General features: G+C 38.6%; 1 protein-coding gene across 1 annotated transcript in view; it reads left to right on the top strand.

Annotated features, from left to right (window-relative positions):
* The window catches only part of SLC9A2 (solute carrier family 9 member A2), a 98,575-nt gene extending 72,214 nt beyond the window's left edge, over positions 1–26,361 (top strand). The window contains exons 6-12 of the mRNA XM_080813993.1: positions 2,554–2,643; positions 3,437–3,507; positions 10,039–10,200; positions 19,312–19,408; positions 21,711–21,842; positions 23,084–23,174; positions 24,483–26,361. Of these exons, the coding sequence (XP_080670119.1) occupies positions 2,554–2,643; positions 3,437–3,507; positions 10,039–10,200; positions 19,312–19,408; positions 21,711–21,842; positions 23,084–23,174; positions 24,483–24,853 (1,014 nt within the window). The 3' untranslated portion in view covers positions 24,854–26,361. The remainder of the gene's footprint in view (positions 1–2,553; positions 2,644–3,436; positions 3,508–10,038; positions 10,201–19,311; positions 19,409–21,710; positions 21,843–23,083; positions 23,175–24,482) is intronic.
* Positions 26,362–26,555: the final 194 nt, after the last annotated feature.

The raw sequence follows: 26,555 nt of genomic DNA, 5'->3' as shown, positions 1-26,555 counted from the left end.
CAGTGTCCATGACCCGTTGCATATAACCAATACATTTTATTAGTTATAAACTATACTATGTGGTATTTTTAGAAACGGGAGTCACGCTAGGAACTAGGCCATGCTCGCTTCTGTAGCTGATCAGTTTTTATTTATGACAGTGCACTAGCTTCTAGATTATCTGTCCAGGGGAAGCACTCAACATCTGTACTAGGGCATGTGTCCTGTCTTTATTTTAAGTCCTGTATTTACAACTGCTGGGCCCTCACATTTTTGTTCTTACTAAAGGATACTGATAGGGAAAAAAAAAACATGCAAACAACAGCTAGCGTCCTTAGAACTGATTTTGTTGCCTTTTTTTTTTCCTGGAGCGCTTATTAAACCTGGAGCTTCATGGAATCTGGAGTTCAGTGGAATCACCCATCACCGTAAACAATGTTTACACCCATTTTCATTTACATAAGTTAAAAATTACGGGATACATGTTGATTAGAAAACTGTTTATTACCTCCTGTGTGATTTCAAAATGACGAACCCAAAGGCCAATAGGCCATAAGGTGTGTCTTCTGTCAAATTTGGTCAAAATCGGTTCACACTCCAGAAAGTTGAAGTTAAGCTTAAAAAATGCCCAAAGTCGGATTGATGGAACAGTGAATGACCACTTTTAAAAAGTGAATGTGTGTGTCACAGTTTATATTATCAAAAGCATTTTCAAATAAAGGCATGCAGAAAAGCGAGACGAAATCAAATGTGTGGCAGGGAACATATCTCAGTATACCCATCCCTTCCCCACTGCCCCCAATCCTCTTACCACCCCCATGCATGTGCTCCTCACGTCAGGAAGGGCCAGCCGTCTGCCTGCCATGCAGGAGTATGGGGATCTTCTTGGCCCCACCTTCTCACCCCCTCCTCCCTTGGCTATTTTAGTGCTCATGTCTCATAATTTTAAGTATATTAGCTGATTGTTTGTTTTGATATCTAAGTTCTACTATTATTCTTCCTTTTCTAAATTTTCCTGGTTACCTTTACTGCCCCAGACTAATTTAGAGCTAACCTCTCAAGTTCTGTTAATAAAAATCCTTTTGGAATGTGGTATTGAAATTGTATTGCATGTATTGCATGTACTGAGATAAAATTGTCAAAATAATATTGTTATGGAATCCCATTATAGTTCTTCTTGTGAAGGTTTTATGCATTTCATGATAGTATTATATATTATATATTGTGTATTATGTGTGTTATAGTACATATATACATGTGTATTATTGTATATTATATATACATGGATAGAGTGTATAAGTATATTGTATATATTGTATATTATATATTATATATCTTATATTTACTGTATATCATATATCATATATATACATGGACTATATATTATATATATATACATGGATAGAGTATATAGGTATATATATTTAATGTGTGTATAGTATATATATTTTATATGTTATTATATATTAGTACACACTAATATATTTTCCCTCTCGTGTAGGTGTTTATTCTGTTTCTTTTTTAAAATTAAGTTGACATTATATCTAATCACTTTATTAAACTTTCTTGGTATTTTTAAATGAAAAAGGGATTATCTTAGATATTTTAGGACAAAAACTAGATCACTCATGAGCAACAAAAATCTCATTATTTCAATTTTAGTATCTACACTTCTACCTCTCTGTCTCTTATTTAACTGACTGGAACATGCAGAACTGTGTCATATAGCAGATAAAGAGTATCCTTGTGTTATTTCCAGTTCTAATGGAAAGGCTTTTAATGTTTAATTATTAAGTCAGATGTTCACTGTAGATTTCTGGCAGATGTCTTTTTTATCATGTTAAGGAAATTTTTCTTCTTAGGTTACCAAATAGCTAAGGTTGTCCATTTTCCAAGTTCACAAATATGCCCCAAACCCTCCATACCCTTTCTCACTGCTGATTCTTTAATTGTGGTTGATCCCTGCTATGATATGCTTCCACCATGTTCATTGTTCCCTCTCTATGAGGCCTTTCTGGGCTGACTTCATGTGTATCTCTCATTCTTCCTTTAGTGTACTCTGTAACTGTTTTTGGCCTATCCTCCCTTTAAAACTACAAAGTCCTACCACTGAGGGCCTTAACTATTTATCATTGTATCCCAAATGCCAAGACCCTAACATGTGTGCCATCAAAGTACCATGAAAATGGTTTTAATAAATTAATGAATGTAAGGATTATTGAAAAGTTGCCTGTGGATAATGCAAGTAGGTGATTCCTTTGACTTGATTAATACTTCATTAATTCTTGGAATTTCTTTCTTTCTCTCTTTCTTAGAATTGCTTAGAATTAGTTTGTAGTTTCTTGAACACTATCCATTGTTTGGTTTCTAATAGCACGTGTTGGGACATGGCCCTCTGAAAATATGCCAGTTATTGGAGAGGAGGAAAAATGAACAAAATATTACATATACTGTATTAAATCTTGAAAGGAGAATATCTTTTGTTGGTTATCAAAGCTTGGAAGAATAAAAGTTATTCTTAAATTTTTCACTTAACTTTTTAAGAAGATACACTTTTTTTTCCTCCCCGTGCAGGGAATTACTATCCGACCGCTGGTGGAATTTCTCGATGTTAAGAGGTCTAATAAGAAACAACAAGCTGTCAGTGAAGAAATCCATTGCAGGGTAAGTGTTAATGTAGTAATCATGATTTAAATGATAAAAGAAAACTTGTTGGGTTCAGTCGACAGCTTGGCATTCTACTGCTCATTTCTTGAAGGAGAGAGAAATGGCAGAGGGTAAAAGGGAGAGAGGGCCAAAGAGGGCATGAGTTGGGGATGTGAGCACAGCCCCATAGTGGCTTCTCCACATTAACCTGCTAGACCTCCTGGGAATGGGAGAACAAGGAATCCCTTTTTTTTTTTTTTTTTTTTTTAAGAACTTATTTTAGAGAGAGAACGAGAGAGCATGACCAGGAGGAGGGCAAAAGGGCAGGGACAGAGAGAATCCCAAAGCACACTCTGCACTGAGTGCAGAGCCCAACCTGGGGCTTGATCCATGACCCTGAGATCACGACCTGATCAGACCTGAGTGGAAACCAAGAGCCGGACGCTCAACCAATTAAGTCACCCAAGTGCCTCAGCAATCAGGAATCCCTCTTATTACTTCCTTTAGTCTGAAAATATTTCTATTTGAAAATTATCACCATATTTCATATTTTCCAAAATTATGAACAGACTATTATGATGAGAAAAATAACCTGAGAATTGCCTATTACTGATATAATAAAATCAATGTATTTGGAGAGAAATCATTGTTTCATTGCTTTTAGTGAAAACAAAATGGAACAAACAAACAAAAACCCGACAAGAGAAGAAAAGCAAAAATGGTCAGGGTCTTTGAAGTTTAGGCATGATATAAATAGAGTGTAAATTACTCATTTCAGGTAAAAATCAGTAGCCTACTTTTTCTATTTCAGTTTTTTGATCATGTGAAGACTGGGATTGAAGATGTTTGTGGACACTGGGGTCACAACTTCTGGAGAGACAAGTAAGAAGGTCTTACACCGTTATATTATGAAGGGGCCCTGGCTCACTCTGGAGGCAGGACTCACTGACCTGTGTTATTTTTCAGAGCTGCGAGTCTGTCCTGTGTTGTGCCGTAGTATGTCCTTTGAGATAAAGTTCAGCAGTCACAGAAACCTGGAGCAAGATAGAAGCTTATCTTGCTCTTCTGTAAAAAGCCAGACCTCTGTAGGCAATGTAGGTGTAATAGGTGAGCTCTGCTCCACGGACTTGTCATGGTCCCAGGACGCTTCTGTCCTGGTGAATCTGCAAACAATTTCCATTTTCAAGGTTGCCTCTTGGACCAGAATGGCTGCTCCAGCATTAGCCATCATGCACACATTCCAGGCTGCATGTAGAAAGAAAGATAACGAAGAGACAAAGAATATGTACTACTGGTTTCCTCCTAACTGGAGTTACCAGATGCTTTCACACAATTCTTCCAGTTACACACATGGCCTTGCCCTTCTGTGGCAGGCACTCAGTCATGTGGGCATTTCTCACCACAAGGGAGGCTGGGATATACAGCCTATTCGGTGAAAAACTGAGGGTTCCGTTACTGTTTGTGGTCCCACATATGTTGTGGGGCTTTGTCAAATGCAGAGCCTCAGAGCACCTGACAATATAATTAGACTAACATGTATTTTACAAACAAACTTTAAATACAGATATTATAACAAATAGAAGTAACAAATATTTTTAAAGCTGTACTTCTATGAAAGATTATGTGGGCTTATATAAATGTGTCTATTTCTGTTTTTTTTTTTTTTCCTTTTAACTTTTAAAGGCTTTGTGATGGTTAAATAGGATTCAGGGTCTCCCTTCAAGGTTCTTCTTCTTCTTCTTTTTTTTTTAAGATTTTATTTCTTTGAGAGAGAGAGAGAGAACTCACGAGTGAGCATGGGGTGGGGGCAGAGGGAGAGAGAAAGAATCTCAGGCAGACTCTGCACTGAGCACAGAGCTCCATGTGGGGCTCGATCCCAAGACCACAAGATCGTGACCTGAGCCAAAACCAAGAGTCAGATGCTTAACCCACTGCACCACCCAGGCGCCCCTCTTCAAGGATCCTGTAGTTGAAGTGGACAAGGTACACTAGCCAGGCAGAATTTGGTACATGCTTTCATATAAACTGAAAAACAGACTTCAGGGATTAATTCCGACAGCAGAGTTGGGGACCACAGAACCAGAGTTGGGAACTCAGGACCCAGCTCACCTGACCACCAGAAGCTGACCGTGTGCCTCTCCTCCTGACTTCACATTCAGTGCCACCCACACAGGTAGCCTGAGTCAGCCCGGGGGTCGTATGCGGAGGAACTGACAAATACTATAAACCAGGGCCCATTTTCCCCCCCATAAAACGATTTGTGAACACTTATGAGGATAAGTAACCACATCACTGGTTAGGAAAGCTTTTTGAAGGAGACAGACAACAGCTTTAAACTATATTTTGGTAGATTCCTCTTACCTTCTTGCCTTTGCTTTCCCAACTTGTAATAGACTCCCTCCCCCCCTCCCCCCCACTAATTTACATGAACTTAACCAAGCTGCCAATTTATGTAATTTAACATCAGGGAGTTTTTGAGTGCTTATTGTTTGTTCACATGTTCTGACATGATGCTGGATTATAGCAGAAGTATAAACCATGAACTCAGGACTTTAAAATTTTGCGATATAATAAAGGCAACAGAACAGTCACACAGCAAATGGGTGTGTGTGTGAGTGATTGCTGTCATTAAGTAGTAAGATGAGTTACAGAGACTCTAAGTGCTAAAACACCCTTGACAAACCTGACCACACTGGTTACTAATGGAGAAAAGCCTCATAGACTGAGCCTTACTCTGTAAGCAAAGAAAAAATAGTTTATTTGTATGGAGAGAACACCCAGTTAACTATGAGGGGGTACAAAGTACTAAAGCAAACTAAAATCTCCATTGTTAAAATATGGGGGAAAGGGGCGCCTGGGTGGCTCAGTGGGTTAAAGCCTCTGCCTTCGGCTCAGGTCATGATCCCAGGTCCTGGGATCGAGGCCCGTGTCGGGCTCTCTGCTCAGCAGGGAGCCTGCTTCCTCCTCTCTCTCTCTGCCTGCCTCTCTGCCTACTTGTGATCTCTGTCTGTCAAATAAATAAAAATCTAAAAAAAAAGGAAAAAATATGGGGGAAAAAATGACCATTTGTCTTGGGCAGGAGTCACATTTTTGCAGTCAGGGGGTAGATGAGAGAACCCTACCCATCGGTGCTGTGACTTTCTACACACTACCCTGCTTTATGTGCCTGGGACCTTCCTAACAAAGACGGATCCTTTTCTTTGCCAAGCCAGCAATTCAGACATTTCTGCTTCTCTTCCTCTGTTTTTTTTTTTTTTTTTTTTTTCTCAGCCAAGTCTGTTTTCCACCTGCCTCCTCCCTTTCCACCCGATCACTTGATCACTTTTCTCACTCCTCCAGCATCCCATGTCCTTCCCTGGAGGGGCAAGAGAAAGTCATCACCCAGGACAGTTGGTTCCTTTCCAAAGGGGAAATTAGGGTAAGGATGTATACCATGCCTCTGCCTCCCAAATGGGGACAAAGACGTGAGCAGGAATCAGGTCAGCATCCCTGGGGCAGTGTTAGGAGGAAGTAGTGGACCCTGTGGTCATGGAGATTTGGTCTGGAACCTCAGGTAAAGGAACGTCAGAAAAAGTCTGGCCGCATCCAGAGGCAGAGATACTCTGTCTCTGGTGTACGTGAGTCTGTTCCAGGCCAACATCTACAGGCTGCCAGGCTAATTAGACTATAAATACTAAAGATGGCAGAGCCAACTCTGATTTCATGTCTGAAAGGTATCATAGCTACGTGTCTCCGGTTTTCCTCTGCAGTGTGTGTCTTTCTTTCAACCCCTGTATATTTCCGTGCACTACAGTCTCCAGGTAAATTTCAGCATAATTCCCTGGATTTGTCAAGTGTACTGGATGTCACAGGTAGAGCAGAGAAGTGTGTGTGGGTATGGAGGAATTTGGTGCTGACGCAGGTCATTCTCAAAATCAGCTCTGCTCAGATCCTATCTCTGGTATGTACATAATTGTTGATGTTACTAAAGATCATATATAAAGAAGTGGATTGTTTTAGGTATGTTGGGTATCTTTCCATTTCCTCTGGAATCCTTAAGGCTGTGGATTTCTAGTCGTCTTGCCAGAGAATTTGTAAGGCAGCTGATCCTTTGAGAAAGGGCAAGTCTTAAACCTTTGAGGAGGGAAGTTTCTCAGACTTGGTAAAAGGAGTCTAATGACGGCGAGAGAGCGCGCCTGGGTGTAGGTTGGCAGAGAACTGAAAGGTGTGAAAATAAAGCAAAGAAAGCATACAGTTCCTATGCTAAATCAGATGTCTTTGCCCTTAATGCTTATTCTCCCTTTTGTTTCTCTCTAGTGAAAAGCTAAAATAATAATAAGAGTAACTGAAGTTTAAAAAGATGTGTTGCAGCCAGGAGTCCTGGCCCAATGAGCTTCACATGAAATTTAGAATAAATATAGAAAAAAAAACTTGGTCCCTGTTACATGCAGTAGTCAGTGAAAAGGATGACCCTTTAATTATTTCTTGCCCTCCAGTGTAGAACAAAGGGCCAGTACCAAGAATATGGGTTCGCATTGTTCCTATCGTAGTAGCACAGGTGTACCTATAAACCTCCTTGGGCTTATGGTAATCACCGTAATGCATTTCTTTCTTTCTCAAAAATATTCGTTGAATGCAGTTTTGCTTACCTGTTGGCATAATAATGTTACATAACTAGCCACCCTGATACTCAGCTGCTCAAACAACAGTCACATTATTAAGGCACATGAGTCATGAGTCTGGGAGTCCAGGCTCTGGGCTGTGCTGGGCTGCTGTGGACAGGGCTGGCTCATGCTTCAGGGGGTTGGTTGGTTTTGTCAGCTGATCCCAGCTGGCCTTCTCTGGTGTGCCTGGAGGGATTGAACTCTACATCCTGTGGCATTCACCTTTGTCCTGGGACTGAGTCACTCCAATCATATCCTTCTCGTGGTAATTGTGGAAACCAAAGAAGTAATCCTCAGTACAAGCCCATTTTAAGCCGCTACCCCAGTTGTTATGTCTGCTACAGCCCACTGACCAGAGCAGAGAACGTTATTAAGGCCAGTGACAGGAAACGGGATAGCACAGGTCACTTAGGCCATGGTGCAAGGACATGGCCAAGTAATAGGGCAGAGGGTGCGGATAGAGGGAGGAATTGAGACCAAATGATCCATTCCACCGTCTGTGCTTACAGCGTGCCAGGCATTGGTGGTAAAGGACAAAAATGGAAAACAAAACAAATATCTGCCCGTATGTATCATTTTAGTGCTAGGGGACAGAAAGTAAGAGGAATTATATAGCATATTTGAAAATGATAACTGCTATGGTGAAAAATATATGTGGCAGGTAGAATAGGAAGTTCGGGGGTGGGAGATGGCATGTGGTTCTAATGGGTTGGAAGGGAAAGGCTTTTCTGATAAATGACTCCTGAGGAAGGACTTAAATGAGGGTCTGCAACTGAGCCCTGCAGGTGTGTGGGGGAGGGGTGTTCGTGGTGGAAGGAATACTGGGTCTAAAGGCCCATGGGTGGGAGCAGAGCTGGCAAGTTTCCAGGGCAGAAAGGACACCAGCGAGGCTGGACATGAGAACAGTGCTAGGAGATGCAGCTCCAAATTGTGGAGGGCCCCCTAGGTCATTGCGCATTTAGTCAAGGGAGACTCAGAGTTTTACGTGGTTTGACTTGTATTTTATCCAGATCACTCGGCTTCTGTGTCAAGGGTAGTCTGTAGGAATGCAGTAGTGGAAGCATGGAGACCAGTTGGTGCCTGTTGCGAGAATCTGTTGAGAGATGATGATGTCTTGGACCAGGGTAGATCCAAGAGATAGGAGTGTAGAAGTGGTGAGGCATGGTTGGGTTGGGTTTATGTTTTGATGGTGGAACTAACAGAAATTGCCAACAGAGTGGATAACGGAGTATGAGTTTGCTAGAGTTGCTATAACAAAGTAGCACAGACTGGGTGGTTTAAACAACAGAAATTTATTTTCTCACAGTCCTGGGGACTAGAAGTCCAAGATCAAAGTGTCAGCAGATTTGGCTCTTTCTGGGGGCCACAAGGGGAAGCATCTGTACAGGCCTCTTTCTTTGGCTTGCAGCTGGCCTCCTTCCTGCCACTTTACCCGTCTTTGTCCAAATTTGCTTTAGTCACAGAGACGCCAGTCATATTGGATTGAGACCCGCCCTCATGATCTCATTTTAACTTAATTGCCACTGTAAAGACCCTGTCTCCAAATACAGTTACATTCTGAGGTGCTAGGGGTGAGAATGTCAATCTGTGAATTTTTAGGGGGACACAATTTAGGCCTTAACATGGAATGTGAGAGAAGGAGAAGAATCAAAGGTGACATCGGGGGTTTTGGCCTGGAGGAGTGGGCATTAACTGAAATGGTGAAGACTGTAGGAGAAAATGCATTCAATCTGGGAACATCAAGTTTGACAACTAGATATCGAAGTGGGGACTGGCTTCGGACTTGACTAGGCAGCTGAATAGCCCTTTCCAGGGCTTAGGGCGAGACTGGAGCAGGAGATACAAATGTGGGAGTTGCTGGCATAGAAATGCCATTAAAATCAGGGGACTGGGCAAGATGGCCAGAGCAAGTGGAGGTAAGGAGGACCAAGAGGGAACCCTGGGTCCTACATCAAGAGGCCAGAAAGAAGAAAAAGACCCAATGAAAGAGGTTGAGAAAGAGGTAGGAGGGGACCCAAGGGTGTGTTTTGTTCTAGAAGATGATGTGTTAAGCGAGAGAGGTCAGGAAAGGTGAGGGCTAATGATTGGCCATTGGATTTATATTCTGGGGTCACTGGTGACCTCAATACGAGTAGCTTCAGCAGAGTTTTGGGGGCAAAAGTCCTCATTTGTGACTGTTCAAAAGAAAAGCGGAGAAAGAGGAATTGGAGGAAGTATCAACACTTCTTTTTTAAAAGATTTTATTTATTTATTTGACAGACAGTGAGAGAGGTAACACAAGCAGTGGGGAGTGGGAGAGGGAGAAGCAGGCTTCCCACTGAGCAGAGAGCCCAAGGCAGGGCTCGATCCCAGGACTCTGGGATCATGACCTGATCCCAAGGCAGATGCTTAACAACTGAGCCACCCAGGCACCCCAAATATTAACACTTTTGAGTAATGTTGCTGAAAGGAAAAGCAGGAAAATTACAAATGTTAAAAATATACATATTTTAATCTATAATTAGTAGATATTAGATACATGTATATCATGGATCTATACAAAAATGTACTGATAGTAACATTTATAAATACATATATTTTATATACACATATATCCAGGTATGCACATATAAAAATATATATTAGTCAGGCAAGCTAAACACGGCTACTCAATTTTTTCCCGAGTATGGTAGAAATGATGGTAAAAACAGGCTTGTGTTTGAGGCTATCTGCGGGGGGGGTGGTCAATGTAGTACTAATTAATTGAAGTTTGGATTTTCTTTATTTCCAGGTTTAAGAAGTTTGATGACAAATACCTGCGGAAGCTTTTGATTCGCGAAAACCAACCCAAGTCAAGCATTGTGTCTTTATATAAAAAGCTTGAAATAAAACACGCCATCGAGATGGCAGAGACAGGGATGATAAGCGCGGTTCCTTCTTTTGCATCTCTGAAGTAAGTACGGTCTTGCAAATAAAAGTACTACTAAGTGCGTCTTTATAGTTTTTTGAAAGCAGTCATGGTAACAAATTTCCTCTATGCCCTAGACCTCCCAGAAGAACGAGATTCTTAAAACGTGAAGCCTAGAAATGTACCTTCTGTTACGTTACATCAGGTCCCATCATGTTGTGTTATTTTACAATTGGCTGGCCAGAAAATACCTTGTCATGTTTAGGGCAATTACGCCTTTGTTATATTTTCTTGCGGTAATTCATTGCTTTGGCAAAGTGCCTCTTCAGCAAGCATTTTGAAATGGAATATCTTAAGGTGTGTGATTGTAAGTATGCATGTAATTACATAGCTGTTTCCTCATAGATTATTCATCCAGTCATAGTTGAAGGCTTGCAAAGAACAGTCGTGATCACCTGGTACAGCGGTTCTCAACTGAGGCTGCACATTAAAAATATTTTAGGAGCATTTAAGTAATACAGATGTCCAGGCCCCACCCACAGCAGTAAACCCCAAATCTCTGGGGGTAAGGCCCAGGTATGGGTATATTTTCTTTTAAATTTCTTCAGCTATTTCTAGTATGCAGTCAGGATTGGGAGCCATTTTTTTTTCTGTCTCCCTAGTTTTAAAATGAGGGAATGACTATTCAGAGTGATAAAGTGACTTATCCAAAATTTTAGAGCAAATCCATAGCAGGACAGTAACTGCTCAGTTAACCGTAGGTCATTTTACCATGTAAACATCAATCCTTCCCTACCACAAAAATGACAGAAATTACTGGTTCTGCTGATTTCTTCTTTCACTGATGAGCTTGAAGTACCTTTAAAATACATGTCACCTAATTAAAATACGATCTGTGGGAGAGCCGAAATGAGACACGAAATTCCAAATCACACCCAACCATATAAACTAGGCTTTTTACTAAGACTGTAAATCCCCTATTAAAAATATAGGAGTTTACACGATCCAGAAGAAAAAGAAACAGTGGTCAGGAGAGCTTGGAGGTACAGGCCTCCTGTAAACAGTAGTGGTGTGAGCAGAGTGACCGATTTATAGTCCCACCCTGCCATAATTCACCCTGGGACCTTAAGCTGGTTCATCTATTTCCCTGAGACTGAGTTTCTTCCGAGTGGAAAATGGGACGAGACTTGATCTTTGTTTCCCTCTAGCTTTACAAGTTAATGATCTTTCTTATGCACTATTCTGTTTGCAGTTGTAGCAAGGGATAATTCAATTATTCAGCTTCACAAAGGAGAGCCAATGTCCTTGTGATCACAGGAGAAAAAAAAATCTTAGTTTTATTCTCTGTTTATACTTCATTTAGAAACTGGTAATAAGAAGAGCAAAGGTAAAGGTTATGGAAGTAGGTAGCAGAATTAATGGTCAGCTGCACAGTTAGATAAATGAGTACCATATTGACCATTCCACATCTCCTGAAATGTTTTCTTTAAGGGAATTTAGAAGCAAAAAGGGAGGTAATAAAGAATTGTATTTCTGGCAGTAATGGACTAAATGTTCTAGACAGACTATCCTAGGAAAACAACTAGGAAAAAAGAACAAAATATATTTTAAAAATCTGCTTAAAATCTGGAAAGTACCAGGACAATGAGGAATTTCTTGGCTTAGAGTCAACAGAAAAGGGAAGTCCAAGAAGATGGAACTGTCATTTGGTGCCCTTTTCCCCCTGGATCACAGAGAAATGATCTAAGAGTCTAAAAGGCTAAAACAGAAGTTTTGACAGACTAGTTGGTCTTTGAGAATAAAATTGGAATTTAGGACCTACCAAGAAAGAAGAACTCTTGTGCTCAGCTATAATTTGTTACTTTAGGATTCTACACTTTAACCCTCAAAGGAAAGAAGTCTGACCTAGAATTATCTCAATCCATGATTGTTTAAATCATCTGAGATTGATATTACTTTTATCCCAGCTGACCGAGAGAAATAAACTTAAATCTTCTCTGGAGGAAAATAAGATTATAAAGAGACTTAAACTATCTCCATGATTTTTCATATATAATGTCTAGCAACCAAATCAAAAACATGTAAGTAGATAAGGAAATGCTATTGGAACCTTTGAGAAAAAGATAACAAAAACAGTAGTAACAGACACACAAGTGGGTTTCAGATAGTTGAGTTAGGGACTTTAAAATTAAAAGTATGTTTAAGGATGGAAAATGGCATCAACAATTTTGACATTGTCATGGAGATGATATAAATAAAAAAGACCTAAGTGGAATATATGAACTAAAAATTAACTAAATTTAGGATCTCATTTGATAGTGTAAAAGATGTGACACAGCTGTAGAATGAATTGATTGATTGGAAGATAGGACAGAAGGAATAATCAGAATGAAGCATATAGTGAAAAAGACAATATGGAAAATATGGGAAACAAAGTAAGAAATATATGGGATATTATGATATGTTCTGAAAGGAAATGAGAGATAAATTAGTAGGAATAGTATTTTAAGAGATCATGACTGAGCATTTTCCCAAACAGATTAAAGACATGAATTATGACAAACCCCAAGCAGATTAAGTAAGAAGAAAACCAAAACCAAAGGCTAGTAAAATTGCTACAAGTCAAAAACACAAAGAGAAAATTTTAAGTATAATCAGAGGAAAAAAGAGACCTATTTTCTTCAAAAGAGAAAAAAAAAACATACCTGACAACTTATTTTTCAACAAAAGCCATGGAAACCATTGGCATCCTCCAAATTCTGAAAGAAAGTAACTGATGACTTAGGGTTCCATATCCTGCTAAAATATTCTTTTTAAAAAAAAAGGTAGAATAAAAATATTTTTAGATAGATAAAAAGCCATCATACTACATTGAATGATAAAATGTTTCAGACAGAAGGAAGAATCACCTAGAAGCTTTGAGATTAAGGAAGGAATTAAAATAATGGAAAAGATAAATATTTATAAAACCTAAATGAATAGTAATTGCATAAAATAATAATATATGTGGGGTTTTGAGTGTAAATAGAATTAAAATTAACAACAAAAATAGCTTATAAATTGGAGGGAGGTGACTGGTGTTGTATTCTAATGTTGTAATCCCACATAACCACTGAAAAACCAGTAAAGGAATGTAACAAGCTAACAGACCAGGGAAATAAAACAGCCAAATAAAATAAAATTTAAAAAGGCAACAGAGTAGAAAAAGCAAGTATAGAATAGAACAAATAGAATGCAAATAGTAAGATTATAGCTTTGAACCCAAAGGTAATTACATTAAATATAAATTTATTCCATTTAAAAGGATGGATGAGGGGCACCTGGGTGGCTCAGTGGGTTAAAGCCTCTGCCTTCAGCACAGGTCATGATCCCGGGGTCCTGGGATGGAGCCCCGCGTCGCGCTCTCTGCTCAGCAGGGAGCCTGCTTTCCCTCCTCTCTCTCTGCATGCCTCTCTGCCTATTTGTGATCTCTGTCAAATAAATAAAATCTTTAAAAAAATAAATAAAAGGATGGATGATCAAAGTAGATGAAAATATACAACTCACTAGATGTTGCTTATAAGAGCTAGTGCTTTTATCTCAGGGTACGGAAAGTTTACAGGTGAAAGGCTGATAAAAAGGTATCTTGTTGAAGCACTAAACAATAGAAAGTTTGTGTAATTATTTTCATAAAATGTAAACATTATGGGAAAATATTGTTAGGCATGAAGAGATTCATTTCATAATGATAAAAGGCTCAATTCTAAAAGTAGATAGAAAAGTCTAAATTAGCATACAAATAATAACATAACCTCAAAATATATAAACCCAAACTGAACAGAGCCATAAGTAGAAATACACAAACTCATAATCATAGTGGATAATTGTATAGCTCTTCTCTTAGAAACTGACAGTACAAGCAGACATACTTTCAGTAAAGATATAGAAGATTTCAACCACATAATAAACAACCAAGTCTTTAAAAGTTTCACACATGATATGTTCCCTTACCAGAAAGGAATAGAAAACAAAATAAAATCTAAAATAGTATAAAAAGTCAAATATCCCTTTACTTAAAAGTTATATGAAAACTGAATCAAATAAATTATGATGTAAATCAGAAAATATTTTGAAAAGTATGACATATGAAATCTTGTGTAAAGCATTGTTTAAAGGGAAATTTTTTTAACATTTAATGAAAACAAAACATTTTTTTAACACTTAATGTTAAAAAAAAAGAGTCAGGCTGAAAATCAACAATCCATTCTAGGAAATTAGAAAAAGGAACAATAAATTAAAGCCCTAAAAGACCAGAAAATTTGAATAGTACTCAAGTATTAAGTTAATAAATCTGTAATTGAAATTGTTTCCACAAAGTAACCCCCAAGGCCATATGGCTTTATTTTTAAATTCTACCAAACATTTAAGGAGGAGATAAAACCAATCTTGCATAGACTTCTTCAGAAAGTAAGAAAAGATGGAAATCCTCCCAAATTGCCTTATGGGACTAGCATAATTTTGATATTAAACCTGATAAAGACACCTATACAGAAAGAAAATTATAGACAATATTTCTGTAAAAATTCCAAACATAATATTAGCAAGCCAAATCCAGAGATATGTAAAAAGATATATATCAGAATAATTTTGACTTAGTCCAGGAATATAAGGGTGGGTTAAAAGTAAAAGATCAATCAGTTGTTTGCCACTTTTACAGAATAAGAGAAGAAAAATCAAGGGTCATTATTTATCTGAAATTGAGGCAGAAAAATTATGTGATAAAATTCAATATCTATTCTTGATTTTTTTAAAAAAGTATTTTATTTATTTATTTATGAGAGAGAGAGTGCATGTACAAGCAGGGGGAGAAGCAGAGGGAGAGGGACAAGCAGACTCTGCACTGAGCTCAGAGCCTGACACAGAGCTCTATCTCACAACACTGAGCCTTGAGCCAAGATCAAATTGGACACTTAACCAACTGAGCCAGCCAGGTGCCCCTCTATTCCTGATTTAAAAAAAATATATATATAAATAGACTAGAATAGAAGAAATCCTTTCTCAAACTGATAAAGTTTATTCATGAATTATCTGTGGCGAATAGTATTTTTAATGTTGAAAGGTTTACCTTAAGATTGGAACACAGTTGCATATCATTATGATTTCTATGAATATTGTACCACTGCTAAACAACAACAAAAAAAAATTTGAAGGTTAAAGATAGGAAAAGAAGGCTGTCATTATTCCCAAATAGCTTGATTGTTTTCACAGAAAATCCAAAAGAATCTATGGATAAATAAATAATTAGGCATAATAAATTAATTTATCTAGGTTTCTTAATACATGGTAAAAAAAAAAAAAATCAGTGGTAGTTTTCCTAAGTATCAACAAATAGAAAGTGACATTTAAAAAAATGCTTGAGGGGCGCCTGGGTGGTTCAGTAGGTTAAGCCTCTGCCTTCAGTTCAGGTCATGATCTCAGGGGCCTGGGATTGAGCCCCATATCGGGCTCTCTCTGCTGAGCAAGGAGCCTGTTCCCCGCCTCTCTCTGCCTGCCTCTCTGCCTATTTGTGATCTCTCTGTCTCTCAAATAAATAAAATATTTAAAAAGAATAATAAAAATTAAAAAATGTTTGATTCAGAATAGTATCATGAAACATACATATCAATATCAAACATCAAAATGTAATTTAGTGAATATGTGTGAAGCCTCTCCACAGAAAGTCCAAAATAGATAAAGACTATATTAATAAAAAGAAAGACTCAATATTATAAGGTTTCAATTCTTCTCAAATTGATGTATGGATTCAAAGCAGTTTTATTAAAAATCCCAATGTGTTTGTGTGTGTCTGTGTCATTAGACAGTCTGGTCTTAAAATTTCTGTGGAAATGTAAAGGGCCCAAATTAACTAAGACGAAATTGTCTTCAAAGCTGAAGAACAAATTTGGAGGATTTATACTATTAGGTAGCAAGACTTTCTATAAAGCTCTGTGACTGAGACAGTGGGATACTGAACAAAGACAAAATGACAAATAGACCAATGGGACAAAGTAAGAGTTTGGAAGAGACCCACTCATATATGGATAAATATTAATATCAAAGTTTATAGCACAAAACTGTAGGGAAAAGATGACCTTAAAATAATGGCCCTCGGTCAGTTAAGGATCCATATGGAGATTAAGTGGAATTGAACACAACTTCACATTATATCAAGCCAAGGAGTATCATAGGTATGCATGGGAGTGGGGAAACAATAAAGATTTTATTATATGAGAGAATTATATTATATATCTCATATATATTATATATTTTATCTCATATATAATATATATATTATATATTTCAAATATAATTTATAAATCTAAATTATATACTTCATTATATTATATATCTCATATATAAAATTTCATATATATTATATATCTCATATACAAAATTATATGAGAGAATATCCTGTTACTATTGTGATAGGAAAATATTTCATTAAAGGAATTAAAAGGCAAACCATAAAATGGAAGAAGATACTTGCCTCACAGAAAACTGAGAAAGGTCTTAAAAAAAAAAAAAATGATAGTCCCATGGAAAAATGGACAAGAGACTTGTTCAGGCAGTTTACAAAATAGGATATCCAAATGGCCAGTAATCATATGTGTTCCAAAATATGTATATGAGAATACTCATAAAGCATTATTTGTTGTAGCCAAAATTCAGAAATAGGGCAAATACCCCTCAATGGAAAAATGGATAAATTGTTATATGGTCATGTAATGGGATATCATACAATGAATAAAATGAACAAAGCACAGCTACATGGGATAGCACAGAGGACTCTCTAACACAATGCTAAACAAAAGAAGCTAAATTTAAATGATTACCTACTCTAAAAAAATAAATATATACCTACATAGATAAATAAATAAAGAAATGAGACTACCTATTGTAGTAGTAGGTACTCTCCATTTATATAGGTAAGACTCCATTTATATAGAGTTCAAATTCAGGTACAACTATTCTGTCAGCTCAGAAGTTAGGATGGTGGCTGTTTTGTCAAAGAGCAGGGAGGTAGAGATGGTTGGGGGGCAGAATATGATGTGGTTTCTGGGGTTTTAGTTCATGTTCTGTTTTTTGACTTGGGTAGCGGTTATACAAGTACATTCACTTTGTGATAGTTCATTGAGCCCTACATGTAAGATTCATGTACTTTTCTCTTTTGAATTATATTCCAGTAAAATATATTTTAAGTATAAACAAGGTAGGTAGTTGTGCACTTATCGCTAGAGTTATACAAACATTTGTTGAATAAAACCGGAATATCGGATCCTTAAAAGTTGGTTACCTCTTGACCTTCTAGTCCTTCTAAAATTCTGTGAATTAACTTAGCTGATCAAAAAACCCTATTGGAAACCTGGACAGCTGTCCAAACAACAATGCCTCCATCTAGGAAGATGCTTCCTAAAAACTCATCCATGCAATTGAGGTTGAGGCAAAAATGAATCATTTTTTTTTTTAAGATTTTATTTATTTACTTGTCAGAGAGAGAGAAAGAGAGTGAGCACAGGCAGACAGAGTGGCAGAGGGAGAAGCAGGCTCCCCGCGGAGCAAGGAGCCCGATGTGGGACTTGATCCCAGGACGCTGGGATCATGACCTGAGCCGAAGGCAGCCGCTTAACCAACTGAGCCACCCAGGTGTCCCCCAAAATGAATCATTTATAGTTAGGCAAGTCTGTTCTGCAGAAGCCTTAGATTTCTGTGTTCATTCCTTAGTGTTTCTCCATTACCCTTTGGGCATAGGTAATTAATATTATACTTGTTTTTTAGTAACAAGTTTGCTTTAAAACAAAAAATAAGAGAACTGTGCTCTTCAATTGGTATGTCCCTGCCCATCTTCCTTAAGACCTGCATTCATGTACGTTAACCTTCTCAGCTTTAATTTTTCTTATCTATGTATTTTATTGTACTATATATTTTTGTAGGCCCCCTCAAAGCCTTTTTGAAGCAGTTAGAATAGAAGTGTATAAATATAGTTGGTTCTCATTGTTGGCAGTAGTTATGTTCTATAAAATTGCCATGGATGCGGATTTGTGAATACCAAACGCTTGCTCCTAGGAGAAATGCAGGTTTAGGTCCTTATGAGCCTCTGGCCCTGAAGACATTTTCCTCAACCAGCTGATACATAACCTTGTTTTATGTATGTTTCCATTTAAAGACACACCCTATTTTATATATATATATATATATATATATATATATATATATATATATATATATATATATATATGGTTTCATTAACACTCCACTTATGGCCAAAAGCACCATAACTTATGCTTGAACAAAACTCATCTGACATGACTTTTCTCTGGAAGGCACATTACAGCTTTCTTTTGCTCGGGAATGTTCGACAGCACTTCAGACCTATGCTTCAGGGCCATTTTAAGCAGTGAAGTCACCAAACAAAGCACAACAGTGTGAAAATGTGTCATTAAATAGACCATGGAAAGGACATTTGTTTACAGGACAGGAGCTGAAACAAGAAGGCAGAACCTCGCCAGGTTGAGCCTCATCTAGGAACCTGTACCTTGTGGAACTCAAATTTTCCCCCACTTTGCACATGTCTGTGAAAAAGTGTTATGAGTATTGGCACTGTGTTTATAAATAAATTTTAGCAAGTAGGTGACTTTGACGTTGCAATTATGAAATCCTTGAATAATGATGACTGACTGTATATACCTACCTATTATAAACAGTGTCTATGCAGATATTTTTAATGAAGTTTAAAAGAGTAGGCCTTAATAGCAGAATGTAGAAAATTAAGTTTCTGTTGAAAACAAAACCCAATTGTGTAGTACCATCTTAAGGAGTATTAACAATAATAAAGTGATAGCATTATAAGCTGCTACAGTTTTTCTTCCTTAAAAAATACTTGTGTGAAAAAAAATAATTGCATGAACAGACTGAAAACTTGGGCATGATTAATCTCATTTTGAATAATTTTGACACTGAAAAGTTTTAGAGTTTGGAGTTATTTTAAAATATTGAATACTCCTTAAGTGTATTCTTTAGCTAAGATTCTTAATCTTAAATGATATTCTTCTTAAATGATATCATATCTCCAAAAAGGAAAATTTAGGATTCCAATGTTTGTTGCCTAGTAAAAGATACTCTTTTTCTAACTTTTCACAGTGATTGTCGTGAAGAAAAAATAAGGAAGCTCACACCTGGTGAAATGGATGAAATTCGAGAAATATTATCCAGAAATCTCTATCAAATCCGTCAGCGAGTAAGAATAATCTATTTACTTATTTATTTATATATATATATTTTAAAGATTTTACTTATTTATTTGACAGAGAGAGAGATCACAAGTAGGCAGAGAGGCAGGCAGAGAGAGAGGGGGAAGCAGGCTCCCTGCTGAGCAAAGAGCTCAATCCTAGGACCCTGAGATCATGACCTGAGCTGAAGGCAGAGGCTTAACCCATTGACCCCACCCAGGCACCCAGGAATAATTTATTTATAATTTATTTAGAAAAATATTTCCTTGCCTTTGGCTAAAAATATGCTACAACTGCTACTCAGTTGTAGCCGAGATTGCCCAACAATGACACGAACTTTTCTCATGTCCCACATCAGGCATCTTCTCTTCTCTGAGAGTCCTATCCTGTTAAGGGACCACTCCCTCTCAGACACTATGGGGAAAGGATAAGAGTGTGCCAGGAGTTCTGCTTCTATGGATTTGGAGATAAAAGCATCCGAGTTAACTAATTGTGGCTCTCTTTTAATTTTTTTTTAATGAAATAGCTTTATAACTTACAGAATACTTAACAGCTTTAAGAAAACTTATTAAAATGTATTTAATCTTCCTTGCTTTTCATTAAGTGCTATAGTTTCTTCCTTTAATGTATCTCCTGAGTGACTTCTTTCATTGCTGTTCCATTGTTTTCTTTTTTTTTTTTAATAAAGATTTTATTTATTTAACTGAGATAGAGAGAGATAAAGAGAGAGCACAAGCTGGGGGCAGAGGAAGAGGGAGAGACAGACTCCCCCCCTGAGCAGGGAATCCTATGAGGGCCTCGATCCCAGGACCCCGAGATCATGGCCTGAGCCAAAGGCAGCTGCTTAACTGACTGAGCTACCCAGGTGCCCCTGCTGTTCCATTACTAACACTTCATTCTACCGATTGGCTACTAATATAGCTAACATTTCGAGAAAACATACAGTTGGCCATGCCCCATTGCAACATGTATTAACTCAATCCTCCAAGGGGTGTTACTCTTGTTTCCATTTTATAGATGAATAAATTAAGATACAGTGTTGGGGGAAGGTGTCACACAGTCCACATAGTCTGTCAGGAGCCTTCCTTACTCATGTTGGGGTCACTTCTGTCCTTTCTTGCTGGTCTCCCCAAAGACTGTCCTCATTCCATCACTCATTACTCTTGCTCTGCCTTTTTCCCCACAGCATGTTAATGGCAGCATTCTCCTACTTAAAATGTAACAAACAACAGTTATGGCTTATAGGCTAAACTCTTCTTTCAGAATTTGGTATCTCTGATTCCGAATTCCACTGTGGCCAACCTTACATCTCCCTCCCGTCCCCCAAATACCCAAGTTCTGTCTTCCTTCCCTGGCCTGTTCCTCTCTTCTCTGGCTCCACTTGGAACGGCCCACTGGTTCCTGTCAGCTGCTCCATATCCTGCGAGTTTTCAGGTTTCCTCAAAACCTCCATATTATTCCCAGCCCTTTCAATGGGATAGCACTTGGAGCTCATCCCATGCCACACAGTTTTAGCATTTCATGATTTATATTATTATGTTGGCCTTTGATGTCCAACTAGCGAACGCATTTCTCAAGGCAGGTTTTGAGCCGTATTCTCTGTCCCTTTCACAGTTTCTTCAAGATTTAATATAGTTCAGGACACAGGGATATTCCCAAGAAATATATATTTATTCTATCAGAAATTGAACTTGATGACTAGTTGCAATTCATTTTAGGAAACTTATAAAACTAAAAATGCATGCCATGCACAGCCCTGGTCTAGAAATTTTACTGCTCTAAATACCAGCACATGGTTATCCCTAATTCTAGCAGCAGCTTTTTCAGTTTGACAACCTGGTTAAAAAGTAGGGTTCGGAAGTTAATCAAAAGGACATGGCACCACCAAGTGGCCCAAAGTGGTTTGTCTTTATACCAGTAATTCCTATTCAACAGAGAATGTATAAAGATGAACTGTGTTCTTTCCCCAGCTGTTAATGATGTCTATATACATACAAAGTAGTTCAAGGTAGACAGAAGTACTTGATGAATTCCATCATTCTTCTGATTTATGAAGATCACACTTCTCAGTGAAAAATAACTTACAGACTTTCATTAGAAGACAAGAGCTTTCAAATTTTGAACAAATGTTAACTTTTTTTCCCCCCATGCATGTTAACTCTTGTGCTTTTTATTTATTTATTTTTCTGCTCTGCACATTCATTAAGTGCCTCACTCAGGTGCAAAGTCAAAGCAACCTAGTAACGTTTTGGAATCTCTGGGGTAGCAATCTGTTTTTCTTGTAAAAAGTCTCCTGTGTTTTCGTTTCAGACTTTGTCCTACAATAGACACAATCTGACGGCTGACACAAGCGAGCGACAGGCCAAGGAGATTCTAATCCGACGGAGGCACAGTTTGCGAGAAAGTATCAGGAAAGACAGCAGCTTGAACCAGGAGCGCAAGGTAACTGTTGTTTGTTACCATTTGTCTGGGACGAGGAAGGCTTCCAAGAGTAGAACCAACCAACTGCCGTACTGGAGGTCCTGCTGACAGAATGGCCTGCTGAGGGTTGATTCATGGGAATTCTGGGACGGAGTTAATTGTGTGAAGTTTTTCTAGATGTTTCTAGAACACCTATTGTGTTCCAGGCACTGTTATAGGCACTTGTGGGTGAATGAAACAGACAAGGTTACCTTTGCGTGGGCCCAGCAATGGAATGTGTTATCTGTTAAGTTAGTAGGCAGTGAGTGCTTGAGGAGGGAGATGGGGAGGACAGGAAAGGGTTAGTCAAGTTACAAATTTAAGCAGCATGGCTGGACCAAGCTACATTTGGAAAGTCCTATTTGATCTCCTCAGGGAGAGGTTGCAAGCCGCTTGTGCTGAAGCTGCAGAATCACAGCAGCTAGGGGTGCAAGTGTCTACCTTTTCATTTGGCCCAGGGCACTGTCAACAAATAAGGAAAATCATTTTTAAATGACATTATGATTGATTGATTTCACAAAGCAGACACTGTATCTTAGCTTTTTTTTTTTAATTTGAGTATAATTGACACACAATGTTGCATTAGTTTTAGGATTGCATCTCATTTTTAATAATATTCACTATTGGGCCATCAGAGACCAAAATGGTAATATGTGAACAAGAAGATTATCTTTTTTTTTTTAATGTGAAAATGTGGAAGCACTGATTAAGTTAAAGAAAGTAGAGATTGTGGCATTTGAATTGTCAGCTAATCAGCTATGGTAATACTTTTCATTCTATCATTTTCAAGACTTACTAAAGTAATTAAAACTTAAATATGCTACATTTTTCATATATTTTCTTCCCATATATGTAGGTTCTATTTTTTTTTAGTAATACTCATAAATAAGTGTCTCTGTAGCTTCTCTTTAAGAAGACTCGATGGTTTTCCTTATTATTTCATTATTTTTATTTCTAATGGTCCCACTTTACTTTCATTTTCATTAATACTGGTTTCTATTTTATTTTTAGAAAAGATTTAGAAGAGATTTAGTTGTTTGAAGTGAAATAATTATTACTTGGAACTTTATTCACCATCCCTACAGCCCCTCACAAAGTGATTTTGGAATAGAGAAGTACAAATTTAATTTTTAACTTCAGGGTTTGATATAAGATTTTAAATTTCTGGTACACAATAAATGGCAACTGCAGAGTCTAAGTAAGATTTTCCATGTTTTCCACAGGCTTCCACTTCAACCTCTCGATACTTATCCTTACCAAAAAATACAAAGCTTCCAGAAAAGCTGCAAAAGAAAAAGAATATTTCTAATGCAGGTAATGAATTTAGTTGGAGCAGAATGAGTAAATTTATTAACTAATGTTCATAAAATAGGGAATTTCCCCATCCTTTTTCTTCATGAAGGACAATGAGCTTAATGATTTGCAAGTCTGAAATAATAATATGATGACTTATTATTAGCATCATGAGCTTTTTGGATGGAGCTTCTGTACACATTATAAATAACTGAGTCCATTATTTACCATAATGGACATTGGATATAGCAAAAGCAAGTGCTGTCACCTGTGATCAGTGAACAGGTAAACAGAAATAATTTATAAATTTGTAAATTTGCAGAGGTATATTTAAATTTTTACAGTTTTCATATATTTTCATAAAGGGAGCCATAAATTTTACTTCTGCCCCAAATCGTTAAAGCTTTGACATATAAAGTCTAAATATCTCTTTATTTAATGATAATCTTTATGTAGATGCCAAGCCATTTTCTGTGAACCCCAGGAGCAGTATATTAGGATACCATGTTATTAAAATGTAGGATGTAAGGGTAACCCCCTTTTATTTTTGGTTGTTTAATTAACCAAGAAGAGGAAAGTCTAATGTCTAACGTGGTGGTGGCGGGTGAGATGAGAAATGAGAAGGGAGGCCAGGCAGCATGCATCCAACCAAAACACTCTTTCGTCCCGAGAATCTCAGCTCCCATCCGCTGTCCTCCCCACAGTTCTCTAGGACATGAATTTTGACAACCAGCTAGTTCTGATCACGTGTCTTCCCCCTGTTTGGAAAGTGTGCATTGGTATTTCGGCCCTTTTATGAAAACAAAAAGGAGAGAAAGAAAGTTGTCTCTGAGATTCCAGATCAAGACACGAATTTTCAGAATAGCAGCTAATTGCTGGTCTGCTTTCTGTGTGCCAGACACGGAGCAGAGCCCTCCTGGGGTTGTTCTGATGGGGCAGGTGGGAGCACAGTGGCTGCCGCCCGAGAGTCTCAGTTTGAAAGCCAGCTCCACTGCTTACTAATATCTCCTGAACTCCAGTTACTTCCCCTGACAAATGGGTGATTATGAGGATTGAATAGGTAAATGCATTTAAAAGAGCTTATCGTGATAGTTGCCTGGCACACATTAAACCCTTCAGTGTGGGTGTGCGCATTTAACATGAACGCCCACAGAGACTGTGTTACGCCCAGGTCTGTGGGCTAGAGGTAGTGAGCCCTCTGATCTCCCCTACCCAGCCCCCAGGGCCTGAGGGCACAGCAGGTGCTGGACCCGCTCATGCATTGCTGAGTCACTTACAATCCCTTCTCTCTGACACGCTTGCCCACATTGTCCTTCTGCTCTGCGGTAGGCGGCAACAGCAGTGACTCGGACACAGATGTTGGGACCACCGTCCTCAATCTGCAGCCCCGAGCAAGGCGCTTCTTGCCAGAACAGTTCTCAAAGAAAGGCCCCCAGCCCTATAAGATGGAATGGAAGAACGAGGTAGACGTTGATTCCGGACAGGGGCAGCCTTGTACCCCCCCAACTCCCCACAGCAAAGAGGGGGGCACCCAGACCCCAGGCATGCTACGACAGCCCCTTCTCTCCAAAGGCCAATTTGGCCCCGTGAAGGAAGACAGTGGGACTGAAGGCGTCCTACCCAAGCCACCACCCAGGCTGGTCCGAAGGGCATCAGAACCTGGCAACCGGAAAGCCCGATTTGGAAGTGAGAAGCCTTAATGGAAATGGCCAAAGCAGAACTGGGATGACTGACCCGGCGCGGCTGGGGTTTGTTACTCTGAAACCTGACACAACAGTGGGATCCATTTAATACCCTCTATGCACCTAAATACTTTCATTGGGTAGTAGAGTCATGCCATTGACTGACGGATCAATGCTTAACCCAAGAAGAGGAAAATCAAAGAAAAAAAGCCCCGTAAAATGCCTTTTATGACTTCTCGCTAGCACTTATACTCTTCGCAAGCCTAAAGAAAAAAAATTGTGTGCCTTTATTGAACTTGAATGACAGAACTTGAAGTTTTTAACACACCCATGTTGGTGAAAATTTTAATATATACATATATGCCTCAAATTTTATTTATGAAAACCTATGTATATCTGTAATCAGTTTGTAAGCGAAGGGCGTTAAAAATACTCTGCATCTTTCCAAGGCGTAAAGGGCAGCTCCGGGGGGACGGTGGACCATCCGCTCAGAGCCAAGGTGTTTCCCCGTCCTGAGCTGATGAGCAGTGGGTAAAGGAAGAGCACAGCATGGAGAAGGGATGCCTGGTGAACTCAGACTGGGGAGGCAGTCAGAACGTTTGGGCACATGAGAAGGCCTGGCTCCCAGAACGCAGATTCCCGTGAAATAATGAGTCAACTGGATTTAATTTGTTCCTCATGCTACCGGACGTTTGAGGGTGACCTAGAGATTCCATCTCTTGTGTGTGTTTGAATGGTGCAAAGAGAAAGGCTGTGTGGGTGACACGGTGTATGACAGACTTGGTGGCAGCTTTGGATGAAGTTCTGGCATGTGGGCCTCATGGTGTACGTGGGGAGACAAGGCAGCCGCTTACAACTTGTTCACAGGTTTTACATTGTGCAATACTGGGAGGAGGATGCAGGAGGTTCCCTTTCATGCCCATCTATGACTACCTGCTATAGAATTTTTCTGTAGAACATTCTAGAACTTTGAAAACAGATCAGAGGCTCCAAGCAGTCAGTTTATATAGACAGTATTCCAACATTTAACAAATTGGTGAGAGTTCAGGTTTTGAAATTTATTCAGGAAGCACTTTGAAGAATATAGGAGTTCTATTTTTTTTCTTTTTTGCACTACTCAATAATTTATCTTTTTGCCCCTCAATAAAGTAGTGACTCAAATTCTTTATATAAAAATGGATGCTACTCATCTGAGTACTTTTTAAAAGTACAGCAGAAAGACAAGAAGTGGAATATAATCATTAAAGATTAATATTTGAATTTCCATCTTAAACTGTAGATTTTATTGGCCTTTTTTTCCTCCCTGAAAAAATCCTCTTTAAAACTGAACTGGAGGGACGCCTGGGTGGCTCAGTCATTAAGCATTTGCCTTCAGCTCAGGTCATGATCCCAGGGTCCTGGGATCGAGCCCCACATCAGGCTCCCTGCTTGGCAGGAAGCCTGCTTCTCCCTCTCCCTCTCCCCCTGCTTCTGTTCCCTCTCTCACTGTCTCTCTCTCTCTGTGTCAAATAAATAAATTTAATCTTAAAAAAACAAAAACAAAAACAAAAACTGGACTGGAACAAGATTCTAAATGTCTGGGTTTAAATACAAGTGAGACCATGCATACAGTCCCCTGGTTGTGCATTGGAGATGCAACCAAAGATACAAACGACCACAGTATTGTTAGTGGGAAAACTTGAATGAATAAGACTATACCCAGAAATCCCCAGGGCTGTTT

The sequence above is a fragment of the Martes martes genome (genome assembly GCF_963455335.1).
Source record: "Martes martes genome assembly, chromosome: 9".
NCBI classification, from domain to species: Eukaryota; Metazoa; Chordata; class Mammalia; order Carnivora; family Mustelidae; genus Martes; species Martes martes.
This window is presented reverse-complemented; position numbering and strand designations above follow the sequence as displayed.